Source organism: Geotrypetes seraphini, chromosome 11, assembly GCF_902459505.1.
Source record: "Geotrypetes seraphini chromosome 11, aGeoSer1.1, whole genome shotgun sequence".
NCBI classification, from domain to species: domain Eukaryota; kingdom Metazoa; phylum Chordata; class Amphibia; order Gymnophiona; family Dermophiidae; genus Geotrypetes; species Geotrypetes seraphini.
In genome coordinates, this window is record NC_047094.1 from 124,643,717 (window position 1) to 124,660,078 (window position 16,362).

Sequence of the window (16,362 nt, forward strand, 5' to 3'; positions counted from 1 at the left end):
GCTGGAAAATCATGTGTAACTATCTTAAAATGTTGATGGTATTGTAAGGAGATGTACATGTTTTTCTTTTTACAACATGGGAAAATCATAATACATAGCAAAAGTTAATGATAATGATAGGGTGGATGAGAACATTGAAGACATGATCAGCAATAGGCAAATACTGATAGAAAAGTTCGTAAATCGATACATGAGCATCTTGTAGCAAATTTCAACTGTTTGTGCAGTCTGTCCATTTTCATAAGAGATAGTATGATTCACTTCTGTGGGGGCTGCATTAAGTTGCTCGATATAGGTGTGGAGGCTTGTAAAGTTGAGCAGCTTATGAAATCTCTCGTTCCCTATGCCAAGAGGGAGTGGATGCACAGCATATGAAATAGTCTAGAACAGTGGTTTCAAACTCGCGGCCCAGGGGCCACATGTGGCCCGCCAGGTACTATTTTGAGGCTCTTGGTATGTTTATCATAATCACAAAAGTAAAATAAAACAGTTTCTAGATTATATGGCTCTTTAGCTATAAATGACAATATTATTATTAAGACTTAGCCAAAAGGAAAGATTTATAAACTATAAAGAGTTTTACCTCGTGCAAAATTGTCATTTCTTTAATAAGACGTTAACTATTTTTTTTCTGAGGCCCTCCAAGTACCTACAAATCCAAAATGTGGCCCTGCAAAGGGTTTGAGTTTGAGACCACTGGTCTAGAATGTCCATGGAGTAATTGGTTACCAGAGGTATGAAATAGGCTGTCCCATTAAAGGTGATGGAGATCAGTGGTGTATGACTACACCAGGTATTGTTCAGTAAATAGTTTGAACTATGTAGCAAAGTGTTCCTAGGAAGGTGAGCATCGTGTACCTGGGAATCCAGAGAAAAATAAACATTTTTGGGAAAAAACAAATGAATACAAAAGTGTCCAGCTCCGAGGTGGTATAAAATGTGTGAGGTAGTGGATGAGTAGGAGAGCTTGACAGTCAGGGAACAGGAGAATGAATTGTTTCAGCAGGAGCTGTCAGCCTGTTTAAACTGATAAGGTTCACACTTGAAATGAAATGGTGTCTGCTCACACAGAGGATACATCAGAGATTTCTCAAAAATTACTACCTCTGCAATTCACAACTCTCTCAACTAGACATAAAAGATCTCGCTCCTCTTGAACCCGAAGAACAATCAACCATTTGGAATGAAAAAAGAGATTTATTTATCAACACACTAGCTCCTACCCAAGAAAGAACCCAATATTTCTATCCTAAAAGAAAACCATGGTTTACGGAAAACCTGAAATTTCTTCGCTTACAATTCCAATCCTCAGAATCTAATTGGCAGAAATCACGATCAACCTTTTCCCTCCTCCAATATTAGCAAACAACTACAAACACGCCATGCAAAATGCAAAAAAGGAATACTATACAAACCATATAAAAATGGCCCGCAATACCTCAGCATTATATGCTATAGTTCAATGTCTCTCCCCCTATTCAAAAACTAATAAACCCTCAACCTTATCTAATCAGCCATCAGCAACTGACGTAGCTAACTATTTTGACCAAAAAATAAGACATTCGTCTAAACTTTCAAAATACAGTACTCCAATCTTAAACTACTCAGAACCCCTGAAAGAAGATTGCCATCTTTCTTTTAGGTCACTTTCTAAGTTCAAGTCCCCATCATTAGCAGAGCTACAGAAAACCATTCAATCCATGAATACTTATAATAACCCTTAAGAGAATATCCCACCTACTGTGATAAAGAAATTTTTTGCAATATTTGGTCCATACCTCTTAGAAATGGTAACCAAAAGCATCTCAAGTAACACTTTGTCAAAATTTTGGAAATTACTAGTCTTTCCCAAAATAAAAAATCAAAATTTAGATCAAACTCTCGGTTCCAATTATTGACCCATTGCTAACCTACCTTTCATTTCCAAACTTACGGAAAAAATTATTTTCCTTCAGATCTCTGAATTTTTTGAAAAAACAAATGCATTGCACCCTAACCAAACTGGATTTCGCTCTAACCACTCAACAGAATTATCTCTTCTAGGTCTCACCACCACTGTCTTTTACTATCATGACCATGGGAAATCAGTTCTTTTGATCTCTCTTGATCTATAGGATGCCTTTGACACAATTGACCATGACTTACTCCTCAGTCATCTCAAAAAAAGCAGAATAACTGACTCAGCTCTCCTCTGGTTCTCTTCCTACTTTGCTGTTAGGAGCTTTCAAGTCCACTCTAAAGGAATCTTTTCTGCCCCAATCTTTCAAGCTTACGGTGTACCACAAGGCTCTATCCTCTCCCCTCTACTACTAGACATTTTCCTAGCCCCACTTCTGACATTAGCTCAATCTATCGGATTCACTCCATTTGCTCACTTTGGCCACATCGCTGGACCCAGGAGAGGGCAGGGAGGCTTGCCGGCGTGGGAGCGCACTCCGCCCCTCCCCCCTCCCGACGGGACTGCAAGGGCCGACATCGCTGGACCTAGGAGCAGGCAGGGAGGCTTGCCGGCGTGGGAGCACACTCCGCCCCTCCCCCCACCCGACGAGACTAAACTGAGCCAGTTGGAAGGCTCAGGAAATCTCTCAGCACCCGTGTTTCTGTTAGTTTCTGTTTACTTCTTGTTTCTCGTTTGAAACTCACTTTGGCCACATCGCTGGACGCAGGAGCAGGCAGGGAGGCTTGCCGGCGTGGGAGTGCACTCCGCCCCTCCCCCCTCCCGACGGGACTGCACAGGGCCGACATCGCTGGACCCAGGAGCAGGCAGGGAGGCTTGCCGGCGTGGGAGCGCACTCCACCCCTCCCCCCACCTGACAGGACTACACTGAGCCAGTTGGAAGGCTCAGGGAGTCTCCCAGCACCCGTTTTTAGTTTGTCTCTTTTTCTTTTTGCTTTATTTGAATCTCACTTTGGCCGACATCACTGGACCCAGGAGCAGGCAGGGAGGCCTGCCAGCATGGGAGCACACTCCGCCCCTCCTCCCCACCCGACGGGACTACGCTGAACCAATAAAAGATTCAGTGCCTAACAGCACGCTGTCTAAGATGCTCATAGCACCTTTGTGAAGCGACCAAGAAGCGATCCACTCCCACAACACTACCAAATGTAAAACCAACCGAAAAACAGCAGCCAACCACCAAAGACCCTTTTACCACCTTTCACCAACCACCAACTACCAAACAAAAAAAACACAAAACCCCCAAAATGAAGCTAACCTCATGAGCCCAGCACTTCATACTGTTAATCCTTCTTTTAACCAGCGGGAAGACAGCAGCAAATAACCTCCTCCCAACACCCGCTACAGATATAAATAAATCTCTCTTCCAAAATAGGAGAACATCAAGTGACAGAAACTCAAACCTACAATCTAACACTCTACACTCCATTACCACAGCATGGGGAAGAAGACCAACACACACTAAGACTAAACCACACCGGCACACCAAATCACTTATATATCCAAACACAACCCACAACTATCACACAGAGATATCCACACTCAAATGCGCCTACTTAAATATTAGAGCGCTAGGTCCAAAAACAGAGCTTATAAAAACCTGGATAACACAAGAAAACCTGGACTTTTTCCTCACAGAAACCTGACTCAGACCCCAGAATAACTGAAGTCTGCCCACAAGGATACAAAATTACAGTGGTCTGCAGAGAGAAAAAAAGAGGCGGAGGCCTAGCAATCTTAATCAAACAAGATCTAACCCTTAATATAATTAAGAAAACATCTAACCTGTACATGGACCTTTTAGCTTGCCAACTCTCAAGCACCACACTAAAAGACACACTAAACTGCATGCTCTGCTACATAGCGCCGGGAAACTGGTCTTTAGCAAAAAAACGAAATGGAAGACTTCATATACCAAAACTCACTAATAGCAACCTACAACCTACTCCTAGGTGACCTAAATCTACACCTAGATGATCAATCATCCAAACAAGTGGACAACTTTTTCTCATTTCTCAAAGACTTATCCTTCCAAATGCTAAATCCACAAACAACTCCTTCATCCACTCAACCTAGCCAATATCAATAATATTCAAGAAATCAATCTCAAACTCAACAAAATCAACTCTTGGCTCCGAATTAACAGACTATCACTAAACGTAGTTAAATCTCTTCCCTTATAAAAATAAAGATTCTTTAACTGGACAAATATCTATTGATACAATTCCCCTCCAAATAGAATCCAAACTCAAATTACTAGGAGTTATCTTTGATAAAGATCTTACTTACCATGATCAAATCAGTTCCTTGACCAAAAATTACTTCTACAAACTTGTATTAATTTGTTCCATAACCTCTGTTCTTGAACCCTCTTCGATCCAAATCCTAATTCACTCTCTAATCATTTCACATATAGACTACTGTAATTCTCTTTACCATGGTATAACTGAAATAGAAAATCCGTAGATTACAACTGATCCAAAATACCACAATCAAACTCATTTATAAGGCCAAAAAATATGATCAGGTTACCCCACTTTTTCGAGAGTTACTCTGGTTACCGGTATCTCACCGAACTACATATAAAATTCTCCTTCTAACTTTTAAAATCAAGACCTCTCGCCTCCCTGGCTTCCTAGTTAAATATCTCACTCCACATACCCCTTCTAGGGTTCTTAGATCTACGAATCAAAACCTATTGACAGTACCTTCAATTAAGGACCTATACTATACCAGAAATTCCATTTTCTCAGTAGTTGCACCCTCGCTCTGGAATGCAATGCCATTTTATCTTCGTGATGAAAATTTCCTAAATAAATTTAAAACAAATCTCAAAACATTTCTCTTTAAAGATGCCTACCAATAAGTGAGAAATAAGTGTGTGGGGGGGAAGCTTTTAAGAAGCGATATCCTTGTTTCCCTCTCGTTACTCCCCTTCCATCTACCCTCCCTTTTATTTTTATTTATCATTGTAATTAAAACTTCCCTATCTCCCTAAACCTCTCGTTTCTTATCAGTCTTAATTTGTCATAGTATTAGGTTTACCCTCTTTATTTTATCTCCTAAATCATAAATTATATTAGACCTTTCTAATTTTTAATATTGTAAACTGTCAAGATACATGTGATGGTTGGTATATCAAGCCATGAATAAACTTGAAACTTGAATGAAGTCCAGTTATCCAGCGAGGATTGTCCAAAGGATATATTAGCATATGCTAATGACATATACCATGTCATTGGCAGTCATAAGTGGGCAGCCTAAGGACAGCAAGAAACGTTCACAGGCTTATAGTATTGTACACATAAGCAGCAGCATACCTAGGGTGGGGTGGTTGGTACAGTCTGTCTTGGGTGCAGGCAGTAAAGGGGTGCATGGTGCAGCCACAGGGTCACAGTCTATATATGCTCGACTGTTGGCTCTGCTAGACCCCTGTACTCTCTGAAGTGAACTTCGTGTTCCGGACAGGGGACTGGCAGAGCCAACAGCCATGGCCATGTGACCACTCCATGCACTCCCCACCCACTGCTTGGAGAGGGATGATGCACCTGGAGGAGGGGGTGCTCTACCCCAGGTGGCAACTAAGCCACATGGGATCAAAATACAGATAGAGCATCCTTGTGGTGAATAGATTGGAACTCCAACTGTCCACCAATCAAGGTGAGCTATAGCAACTTCAGATAATTTAGTACTAGCTATCTGGACAAGGGATAGTGGCCAGTGGCCTAACTTAACTGTGATCAGAATTTCATTTAAGATAGTAATAAACTCGATCTGTACTTGATCACAGGCACAGGAAATATTCTATCCCAACCTATTTTCTCCATGTGCTAGTCACAATTTTTTGTTCTGTAAAATAAGAACAAATGTGTCTACAATGTGGATAGTTTGGAGGAAGCTCATTAATATGTTGTGAGGTAAACTCATCAGAAGCATGATTGTAGCAGGTTTCTGGGTCTTGCTGCAATTGTGTAGAAAGAACCAATGTTTAAGCCATCTGATGTGGCAAGACCGGAAACCTGTTAAAATCATGATGCCAGCCGCGGAAGCCTAAGAGAACATCATCAGAAGCATGTTGAGATGTGAATCCAATCTTACTGCAGAGTACCTCTATATCAGTTGTATTAAGGGAACTCAGTGCAGTACCTGTGCCACCTAAAATGGTATCCAATAATTCACACTTGTATCAAAGTTGCTCGATTAGGGTATAACTGACTTCTTGTCAAATCAAGTATTAAGCATATGTATGTGGTTAGCAACAAATTGTGAGCAATTTGGGTATCTATAAGTAACTAAAAACAATTTTGGAAATAAATGCCAAGTAAGGAAATGGTATTCTACATCATTTAAAACATCATGTGATGCATTATATTTAATCTGAAAGGGCTTTCCTTCCTGAAACAGATTGATACCTGAAAGATAGATTTCAGGAGAAATTGAGGTGCTGGGAGAGGTGGGAGGAGGAGTGGTAGGGAAGCAAGATATAAGATAAATCAAAAAAGAAAGAAGTCTCAGTGTTATGTACAAATTATTCTGAACCCATGTATAAGAAATCGTTCAGGTACCTTTATCCTGACAGTTCTTGTGTTCTTTCTACAGAAGTGGAGTCAGGAGGTTCTCACTCAATTTGGTTGATGTTTAATCAGTAAAACACTGGCTTGTCCTGTGCAGAATAGAAACTCAGATGACAAGGTCTTTTCCTTTATTAAAAGATGGGGGTATTTCTTGATAGCGATATACCCCATCTGTGGAATTAGCCCAACCAAATGTGCATATTCAGATGATAGTTCCTGTAATGAGACTTGGATAAAGGAGAACAGATAAAATACCATAAGAACATAAAAATTGCCAAACTGGGACAGACCGAAAATCCATCAAGCCTAGTATCCTATTTCCAACAGTGGCCAACCAGGTCCTAAACACCTAGCTAGATCCCAAGTAGCAAAATGGATTCTATGCTGTTTATCCTAGTAATAGTGGATTTCCCCACGCCATCTCAGTAATGGCCTATGGACTTCTTTCTAGGAAATTATTCAAACCTTTTCAAAACCCACTAAGCTAACTGATTTCACCACATTCTCTGGCAACAAATTCCAGAGTTTAATTACACATTGTGTGAAGAATTATTTTCTCCGGTTTGTTTTAAATCTACTACTTAGGAGCTTCATTGCATGTCCCCTAGTCCTAGTATTTTTGGAAAAAGTGAACAAGTGATTCACATCTACCCTTTCCACTCCATTCATTATTTTATAGACCATTATCATATCACCTCTGAGTCGTCTCTTCTCCAAGCTGAAGAGCCCTAGCTGCTTTATTACTCAAAGGGAAATCGTTCCATCCCTTTTATCAATTTTGTCTCCCTTCTCTGTATCTTTTCTAATTTGCTATATGGTGACAAGAACTGCACATAGTATTTGAGGTGCAGCTGTACCATAGAGCGATACAAGGGCATTATAACATATCTTTGTTTTCCATTCCTTTCCTGATAATTCCTAACATTCTTTTTGCTTTCTTAGCAGCTGCCGCATATTGAGCTGAGGGTTTCAATGACACCTAGATTCTCTTCCTGGGTAGTAACTCCTAACACAGAACCCAGCATCACATAGTTCAGGTTCCTCTTTCCCACATGCATCACTTTACACTTGCTCACATTAAGCATCATCTGCCATTTTGATGCCCAGTCTTCCAGTCTCACAAGGTCGTCTTGTAATTTTTCACAATCCTCTTGCAATTTAAAAACTTTAAACAACTTTGTATCGTCAGCAAATTTTAATTATCTCACTAGTTATTCCCATCTCTAGATATTTGATAAATATTTTAAAAAGCAGCAGTCCCAGCACAGACCTTTAGGAAACCCCATTATTTACCCTTCTCCATTGAGAATATTGACTATTTAAACCTACTCTCTGTTTTCTGTCTTTCAGCCAGTTCTCAATCCATAAAAGAACATTACCTGCTAACCCATGACCTTATTTCCTCAGAAATCTTTCATGTGGTATTTTGTTGAATGCCTTTTGAAAATCCAAATACACAATATCAGCCAGTTCACCTTTATCCATATGTTCGTTCACCCCTTCAAAAAAATGCAGTAGATTGGTAAGACAAGATTTCCCTTGATTGAAACCATGTTGGTTTTCTCTCATTAGACAATGCTTATGTATATGTTCTGTAATTTTGTTCTTTAGAATAGTTTCTACCATTTTACCCAGCACTGGTTTGTAATTTCCCAGATCACCTCTGGAACCCTTTAAAAAAAATTGGGATCACGTTATCTAACAATAGCTCTGCAAGTTCATAATTTGTAATTTTTCTTTAAAAACCAGCATAGTACCGCAAGACTGGAGGGTGGTCAACGTGATGTTGATTTTTAAAAAGGGTTTCAGAAATGATCTGGGAAATTAAAGACCGGAGAGTCTGACGTGACATAGAAAATGGCACGGGAACAAATCCCTCCCCTCCTGGCCGATTCTAACAATTTTTTACTCCCCGCATACCTTTTCTCACATCCCTGGTGGTCCAGTGGTGTATGGACAGGAGCAAATTTTCCGCGCTCCTGCCTTGCACCCCTCCTTCCAGTCTCATGTTTCGCTGCCAGCGGCGCACAGGCACACAGGAGCAAGCTTCTGGAGCTCCTGCCCATCCCTGCACTGCTCCCTGAATAGCTGCTACCAGTTCTCATGAGACTCACGAGGCTCGTGAAAACTGGCGGTAGCACAGAGTTGGGCGGAAGCTCGAGAAGCTCGCTCCTGCATGCCTGTGCGTTGCGAGATCGGAAGGAGGGGGTGCAGGGCAGGAGCACGGAAAGTTCACTCCAGTTCATACACCGCTGGACCACAAGTGATACGAGAAAAGGTACGTGTGTGTGTGTAAAAAAAATTGTTAGTATGGGATGGCAGACGGGTAATTCTTTATACTTTCTTGTGAGGGGGGAGACACTATGATGTCAGGTCAGGAGGCTTTGGGCATTTTTCAGCATGCTTGCAACTTTGAATCCTCCTCCCATTTCAGATTTTTCTTGGATTGACCATGTTTTGAGCTTCCAAAGGTTACGTTCATGCAAGACTCCCTTTAAGTGTTACTGGTACTTGGGGCAGTAGTTTTAGTCCTTCCGGAACTAAGAGAAGTTATTCCATTTACTTCATAGTGCCTAAGATGGGGGAATTGGTCAGATGGGGGCTGGATCTCATTCTGGTAAATTAGTTTCTCAGAGTTAGACATTTCCGGAGAAAAACTGAGAATATTTACAATTTCCCTATGGACACCAAATTTGCACTATCTTCGCTTGGCTCTCTTCGAGCAGCACTATCAGTTTTGGCAGATGCCATTTGGCCTAGCCACAACTCCATGAACATTTTAGAAAATGAGGGCAGTAGACGACTGCTTGATTTGGATGTCTTCCAGCCAGGTCAATTTGTCAGACACAAACGGGTGATTTCTTTTATTTGAACTTCTTTTCTTCAATTCTTTGGATGTGAATCTTAAAATTTCCAAAGAGCTCTTTTCTTCTGTACTAATTATTGGAATATCAGGGGATGTTGTTCACATAGGAGAGGAATGTGTTTCTTCCCAGAGACAGGTTACAGTTTCAGGTTTGCCTTCTTCAGTCACCAAGAACAAGAGTTTGGGATTCTGTACAGGTTCTAGGATCTATGGTGGTGACTCCACTGGGAACTTTGGCTTGCTTTCACATGAGAACGCTACAGCAGTCGCTTTTGTTTCAGTGGTTCCCGGTATCTCAAGGCTCCAATTGTAGTATCTAGTAGGCTCCTCAAGCATCGCTCAATATAATTTGGTGGCATGCCTTGGTCTTTGCTGGATTGGCTCAAAGTCACCAAACATCTCAGGCTGTCGGGTTGGGGGGCTCAGTGCCTTCAATCCTCAGCGCAAGGAGGCTGGTATTAAGAGGAGACTCAGTACTCGTTCATTCTTCTGGACTGAAGCATGGTCAGGCTACCGTTTCAGACCATTCTTCCGGAATGACGATAAAGGTCATTCTGGACAATGTTATAACAGTGGTATTTCTCTATAGCCAGAAAGTACGTCATGTACTCAGTTGGCGAGTAAAGTAATGGTTCTACTTCAATGGGTGGAATCTCATCTTCCTTTTCTGTCAGCGCATCATTTTACAGGACAGGAAAAGGGTTTAGATAGACTTTCTCACCACAAAATCTGAGCATGGACCGTCTATTGTAAGTTATGAAGTACCGTATTTTCACGTAGATAACGCGCACCCGTGTAAAATGCGCACATGGGTATAGCGCGCGGAAAACACAAATTTATGTACAGAAATTTTTATATACCGCGCACACCCGTATACCGCGCATGCCGCTCGACTCTCCTTTCGCCCGCCCCGACTCTCCTCTCCCCCTTGAAGTCCTGTCCCCACCCTGAAAGCCTTATGCCCCCCCCGACGTCCGATTCACCCCCCCGCAGGACCGCTCGCACCCCCACCCTGAAGGACCGCTCGCACGCACTCCCACCCGCACCCCCACCTTGAAGGACCTCTCGCAACCCCACAGCCTCCCGAACCCCCCTCCCATCATGTAGAAGCTCCTACCGGTGTCCTGCTGCTTTCTCTTGGCGGTCCCGGCCCTTCCATGAGCCCTGCGCCTGCGCTGCTTCCTCTTCCAGCGGTTCGCCCTTTCTCTAACGTCAAGCCCTCTTGCCCCGCCGACTCCCCGACACGATCGGGGAAAGAGGGAGCTCAAGCCCTCTTGCCCCAGCCAACAGCGGCACCCCCGACACCTTTACCAGATTTCCAGAATGGATGTGGCGGCTCAGTCCAATGCTGCATTTGAGACCTCGGTGCTGCGGGCAGGTTCTTCTGTCCCACCCAGTAATTGCCACTGCTTTAATAAGTCATCTGTTGTAATGACTCCAGAGTGGATGTAACAGAATGGAAGATTAGGTTATTATCTTTGGTAATTTTCTTTCTGTTATTCCATGAAGGAGTCATTACAGCCCACTCTCAGTCTATTCTATTGTTATTGCCTGAATATTTCTGCCTCGGATGTTTCTCCTTTCAGGCCTCAGTATCTTTCAGCCACGGTAGTATACAGGAACCTGTGGAGAATCCTTTTGTATATGTGGGTGCATATCTCTACTGAAGGCATGCTTCCACTTTGTGTTCGTTGCACACGACAGGTTAGTTTTAAGCTGTTACATATATTTTTCTAGTGCCTTGTTTGTTAATTGTTTTATTTGCATTTGTTATACCGCATCAGCATATTACAGATCTAAGCGGTTTACATTATAATACAAATAATATATGAAAGGAACTCCATTAGAGATAGGAAAGCACTAGATAGAGAAGAAAATAAGAAAATAAATAAATAAAATAATTGCGCTGAACCAATTGTTTTCAGTAGATATGAGGGGTTTCTGATGAAAAACTGTCCTTTCCAAATGATCCCTCAAAATAGAACAGAGCAGAACAGAATGAAATTGTGTTGCAGGGAGTTCCCCATGCCCTCTTTCTATGTTTTGTTCCAGTCTTATTTGGTCGCTTTTAGATAGTATTGCAGGGGGCTCTGTATTCCTCTGCCAAGTGGGAGGAGCACAGTAGAGAAAAAAGTGTTGGATTTCTGCAACACCTGGTTCATGGGTTGGTATGAAAGACCTGTTGTAATGAATCCTTTGTGGATTAACAGAAATAAGATTACTAAAGGTAAAACCCTAATTTTCCAAAACCGTACTGACCTGAGGAAGCTAATTGAAAAATGTGTTAGTCTAATAAAACAGTATTGTCATCTTTTCCATTTTTATTTTTTTATTTATTTTTAAAGTGCTCATTGTTTTCAGTTTTTTCAAATTTACATCTACTGTCTTTATATTTTGCATAGCATTAGTGAACATGTATCATTGTTTCTGTGCTGTTAAATTGTATGCAGAGTCTGACTTCTTGGCAGTTCAGTTTTGTCTACATATTTCTATTTTTAGTTTGTGATTACTTATTCTGTACTGGGCAAGGGTGTAATCTTTGTTCTGTGTGTATGAAAAAGACATGATTATTGACTGTGCAAGATCGATCTGTGCATATCTGGCTTGCTAAGTTTTATAATGGGTGTATTAATATTCTAGTGCTCACTGCTGTATTTAAGATGCTGCCTTTTTTGAGGTACACGCTTGTGTGACACGTGGATTATTACTAAAAATGTTTTCATATAGAAGAGGGAGGTGTTAAAAATGGTCAGCCCTGGTTGTCAAACACACTAGATACACCACTGCTCTGCAGTAAGACCCTTGAAGCAGTAATAGCAAGATGAACCAGGTTCAGAGCACAAAGCAAGCTTGAACAGCATATTCTCTGTTCAAATATAAATTATATGAGTGTAGGTTAAAGACCTCTGTCTTCATGGTCTTGGACCTATCTGCTTCAGTCTAGGCTTCCTTCCCTGAGCCCCATTTTTAAGTTAGGTTTTCCAGCTATATTATAGTTAAGATGGGCTGGGTTATTTCTTAAGGAGGTTTGGGGATTTCTTTATTATAGACTGTTTTACAGGCCTATTTAGTAACTTATGTATTAAATAATGAGTTAACTCAGGTTAGTAAGTGAGGCAGCAGAGGGATAAGTGACTTGCTCAAGGCCACAGGGTACATCAGTGGTATTTGACCCCTTGCTTCTCTAGTTCTCAGCCATGATGTGAGTTGCTGCTTTAAAACTCTCTCTTCTTTTTTCAGGTAGAAGAACTTGCAGAACAAAAGAAGGAAGACTCCAGCATTTACCTCCTGCTCCAAAAAATGAAATTTCAACTCCATCTTCACAGCAGCTTCCTATAAAAGTTAAGCAAGAGTCTACTAGACCTGGAGGCTCAGGATCCATGCTAACTAAGCCTTCGGCATTAGATCTAGGGTTTTGTACATCTTCTGAGTCATGGGGTTTAGTTTCTGTTTGTAGAGATAGGGTGCTTCCTGATGTGAACAATATAAACCCCAAATTGAATGATTCTATGAAGAACTCTTGCAAATGGCAACAGATAAGCTCAATAACCAAGAGAAAATGCAGAAGCCCCAATGAGCCCCCAAGTGTCACAGAGAAATCAGTAGAAAAAAAACAGGATGCGAGGCTTACTTTGAAGGCAGATAAAATGCAGTTGCCCAGTGTCAGAGTAGTTTTGAAAAAGATCCAACAGGGTGTCCCAAGCAAAATGGGAGAGAGTGCAGAACTGACTGCCAGAGCCAGCATCAAGGACAGTAAAGATAAAGAGGTACAGAGTGAAAGCATGGAGTTAAAATGCAACACACCGAAGCCACCCATCATATTAAGATTTGTTTCCAAAGCTAAGAAAATGAAGACCACCCAGGTTACTCTAGATCCTCATGTCAAGTTAAAAGCACCTAAGAAGCTGGACAGAAAAGGAAGGAAGAAATGTAGTAGTGGATGTATGAAGAGTGTTGTACATCCAGTAAGCTGTTTTAGTGACCCAGGTATGGACCTGTCTCTCCCAGCAGAGGCAAGCCAGCAGCTTAACACAAAAGCTATAGGGAACAAGAGCAGCTCTAAAGCCAAAGCCCCAAAGGAGAAATGGAAAAAGAGGCCCCGGCAATCTATAGGCCAAACAGTGGAACCATATAGACTCCATCTTACAAAGGAGAAAAAGGCAACCCCTCCCTCAGAGAAGAATGAGGCAATATGCCTGGAATCGGTTGCTGGCCAATCAGGTTGTATAGAGTCCCCTCTTCCTAACTTTCTGCCTGCAGAGCAGGATGCGGGCTCCTGTGAGGAATCAATTCTTGAGAAGTTGACTCTGAAGAAAGGAAGGGGACGCTCCCCACTAACCTCAGACCAGAAAGCAGAGAGGAGAATGGCACAGCAACTGCTGGCAAAGGAGAAAGCGGATTCTCCTAAAAAAGAGAGCATTCTTTCACAGAAAAAGACTCCAGAAGAACTTCAGGCAGCAAGGACCAAGCTTCTGAAGAATTTTCGTCGCTTCATTATGCCAGTGATGAGTGCCAGATCCTCTCGTATTATCAAGACCCCACGGCGATTCTTAGATGAAGAGTTAGAACTATTAAATCAGAAACCATCTCCAGGCAAGGCTGAAAGAGCTACAACAGTTTCCAAAATGGAGTCCAGAGTGAGTGAAGCCAATCTAGAGCCTACTTTTGCCAAAGGAGCTGATCTAAGGCAGTTTGTGGAAAATGAGAAAGATGGATTGTCATCATCCTTTGAGGTAGAGGAACTTTTGCATAAAGCAGAGTCCTCCAGGCACGAGGTGTTTGAGGAGGAGCTGCTGAAACAGATAGTTCCTTCTTCACCAAGGACAGACTCAACACTAACTGCTCCAGTTTTATCCATCACTCCGCCTCTGCTGACAAAGAAACGACGGTCAATCTTAAGGGAGCCAACCTTCCGCTGGACTTCATTGTGCAGCCCTACTTCTGATCTTGTTCCTTCCACTCAGGAGAATGAAAACCATGTAGCAAAACCTCTCTTCAAGTTCCCATCTACTACATTAGATGATGGTTTATTGCCTCCCCCTCTAACGTCTGTGCTGACACCATCCTCACAATCTGCTCCATGTTGTCCACAAGTATCAGGAAAGGTTGACTCTTGCAAGCGAGTGCCTCTGCTGCGAGCTCCCCAGTTCACACCAAGTGAAGCCCATTTAAAAATCTATGAAGCTGTTTCAATCTCTGCTCAGCTATCGGAACCTAAACCAGTAGCAGACTCAATCAACTCTCTTTCTCCTTTCACATGCAGCTTGGGTCAGTCAGAGATGGAATCCGTTACCAAATCTAGTTGCCATACCTTGTCGGAGGGTTCAGAGTTGGAGGGAAAGAGAGATGATACACCGGAGCTCTCAGGTCAGGCTCCAACGAAATCAAATAGTCTTCCTTCTTCCAGTCCTATCTGCTCTGCTAAGCAACAGGCTTTGATCAGGACAAACCATCTTGCCCTGCCTCAGTTTGCCGAATCCCCCATTCAAAAAATTGAACCTCACATTAAAGCAGAAAGACCCCATGAGACTGAGATGATCAAAATTGTAGACATGGACTGCCCAGGAATTTTAAGGAAAGTGGTCATTACGCGAGTGCCCTGGTCTTCCACTGAAGATGTGTCGACCAAGTCTAACCTGGCTGAGGAGGACTTAATATGTGTTTCTGAAGCAGATTGCTCCATTGAGGATTCTGCTATCACTTACCATGAGCAGAAAACTACACTGAAGTATGAAGAGACAACTGAAGAAGCGGGTGAGCACAAACTTGAAGATGTTGCCCCACTGCAGAAAATGGAGTTCTCTGGCATGGATGAAAAGATGATCAACTTGTTGAAGAAGGCAAAGTTTCAGCTCTTCAAGATTGATCAGCAGAAGCACCAAAAATCATCATCTCTGGTGAGTCTTCCTCCATTCCTGTATGAGTGTGCACCATGCTTGTCCTCTTCTGTTTTTCAGCACTACCAGAGGTTTTCAGAATAGGGTATTTTGATTTATTATTTTAGAAAGTCAATGTAGGCACCTATGTGCCTCTCTAAAAGAGATACTCAGAACAAGCCCATATATAAGATAATTCCATAAAGTGGGTGCTAACATTTGCATGCCAAATATGGGTGTAAATAATTACATTACCAAAGAAACAAATCAAAACACAGAAAGACAATCCAGTAAGAAAAGTAAGAATGCATAGATGTCTCTACTCAGGATTACAAGGTTTCACAGAAGTATTCATTCATGTAGGTATAGAACAGGAGAATAGATTCTACATAGCTACTGTTTCGTCACTGAAGCAGTGCTGCCTTCAGGAGTCTAGTATTGCAGTGTTGTAACTCGGGTTAAAACACTTCCTGTGAGTTATAAAATGAACCTTCTCTTTCAAAAAAACACTTAGGGCTCCTTTTACTAAGGTGCGTTAGGGTCTTAACACGCGGAATAGCGCACTCTAAATTGCCACGCGCGCTTGACTTTAATGCCAGCATTGAGCTGGCGTTATTCTAGAAGCGTACCATGCGGTTTAGCGCGCGGTAATTTTGTGCGTGCGCTAAAAACACTAGCGCACCTTAGTAAAAGGAGCCCTTAGTTTTTTACTACACAGGAAGTGTTTCTACTCCTGAGCTATAGCATTGCAGTACTAGACTCCTGAAAAAGTCGCTGCTTCAGTGCTGAAACACTGGCTGTGTAGAGTCTATTCTCCTGCTGCATACTTACATGAATAAATACTGCTGTCAAACTTTGTGATCCCGCATGGAGACATCCATCTGTCCCTACTTTTATTATTGAATTATTACAGTACCAGCACATACCGCCATATGTGCGCAAATACTATAGGAATATAATTGAGAAAAAAACGCCTAAGTGCTAATCTGTAAATACAACTATGTTTCCAATAACCAGGGACAATGTAACAATGAGAGTCAGAAAAATAGCTAGATTGCAATTGAAGAGACTGACTCAAGTCAATTAAAC

General features: G+C 41.9%; 1 protein-coding gene across 5 annotated transcripts in view; it reads left to right on the top strand.

Moving 5' to 3' along the window:
- The window catches only part of KMT2B (lysine methyltransferase 2B), a 496,236-nt gene that overhangs the window by 105,622 nt on the left and 374,252 nt on the right, over positions 1-16,362 (top strand). For all 5 annotated transcript variants that reach the window (XM_033963412.1, XM_033963411.1, XM_033963413.1 and 2 more), the window contains one exon: positions 12,638-15,294. In XM_033963412.1, coding sequence (XP_033819303.1) covers positions 12,638-15,294 — 2,657 coding nt within the window. The remainder of the gene's footprint in view (positions 1-12,637; positions 15,295-16,362) is intronic.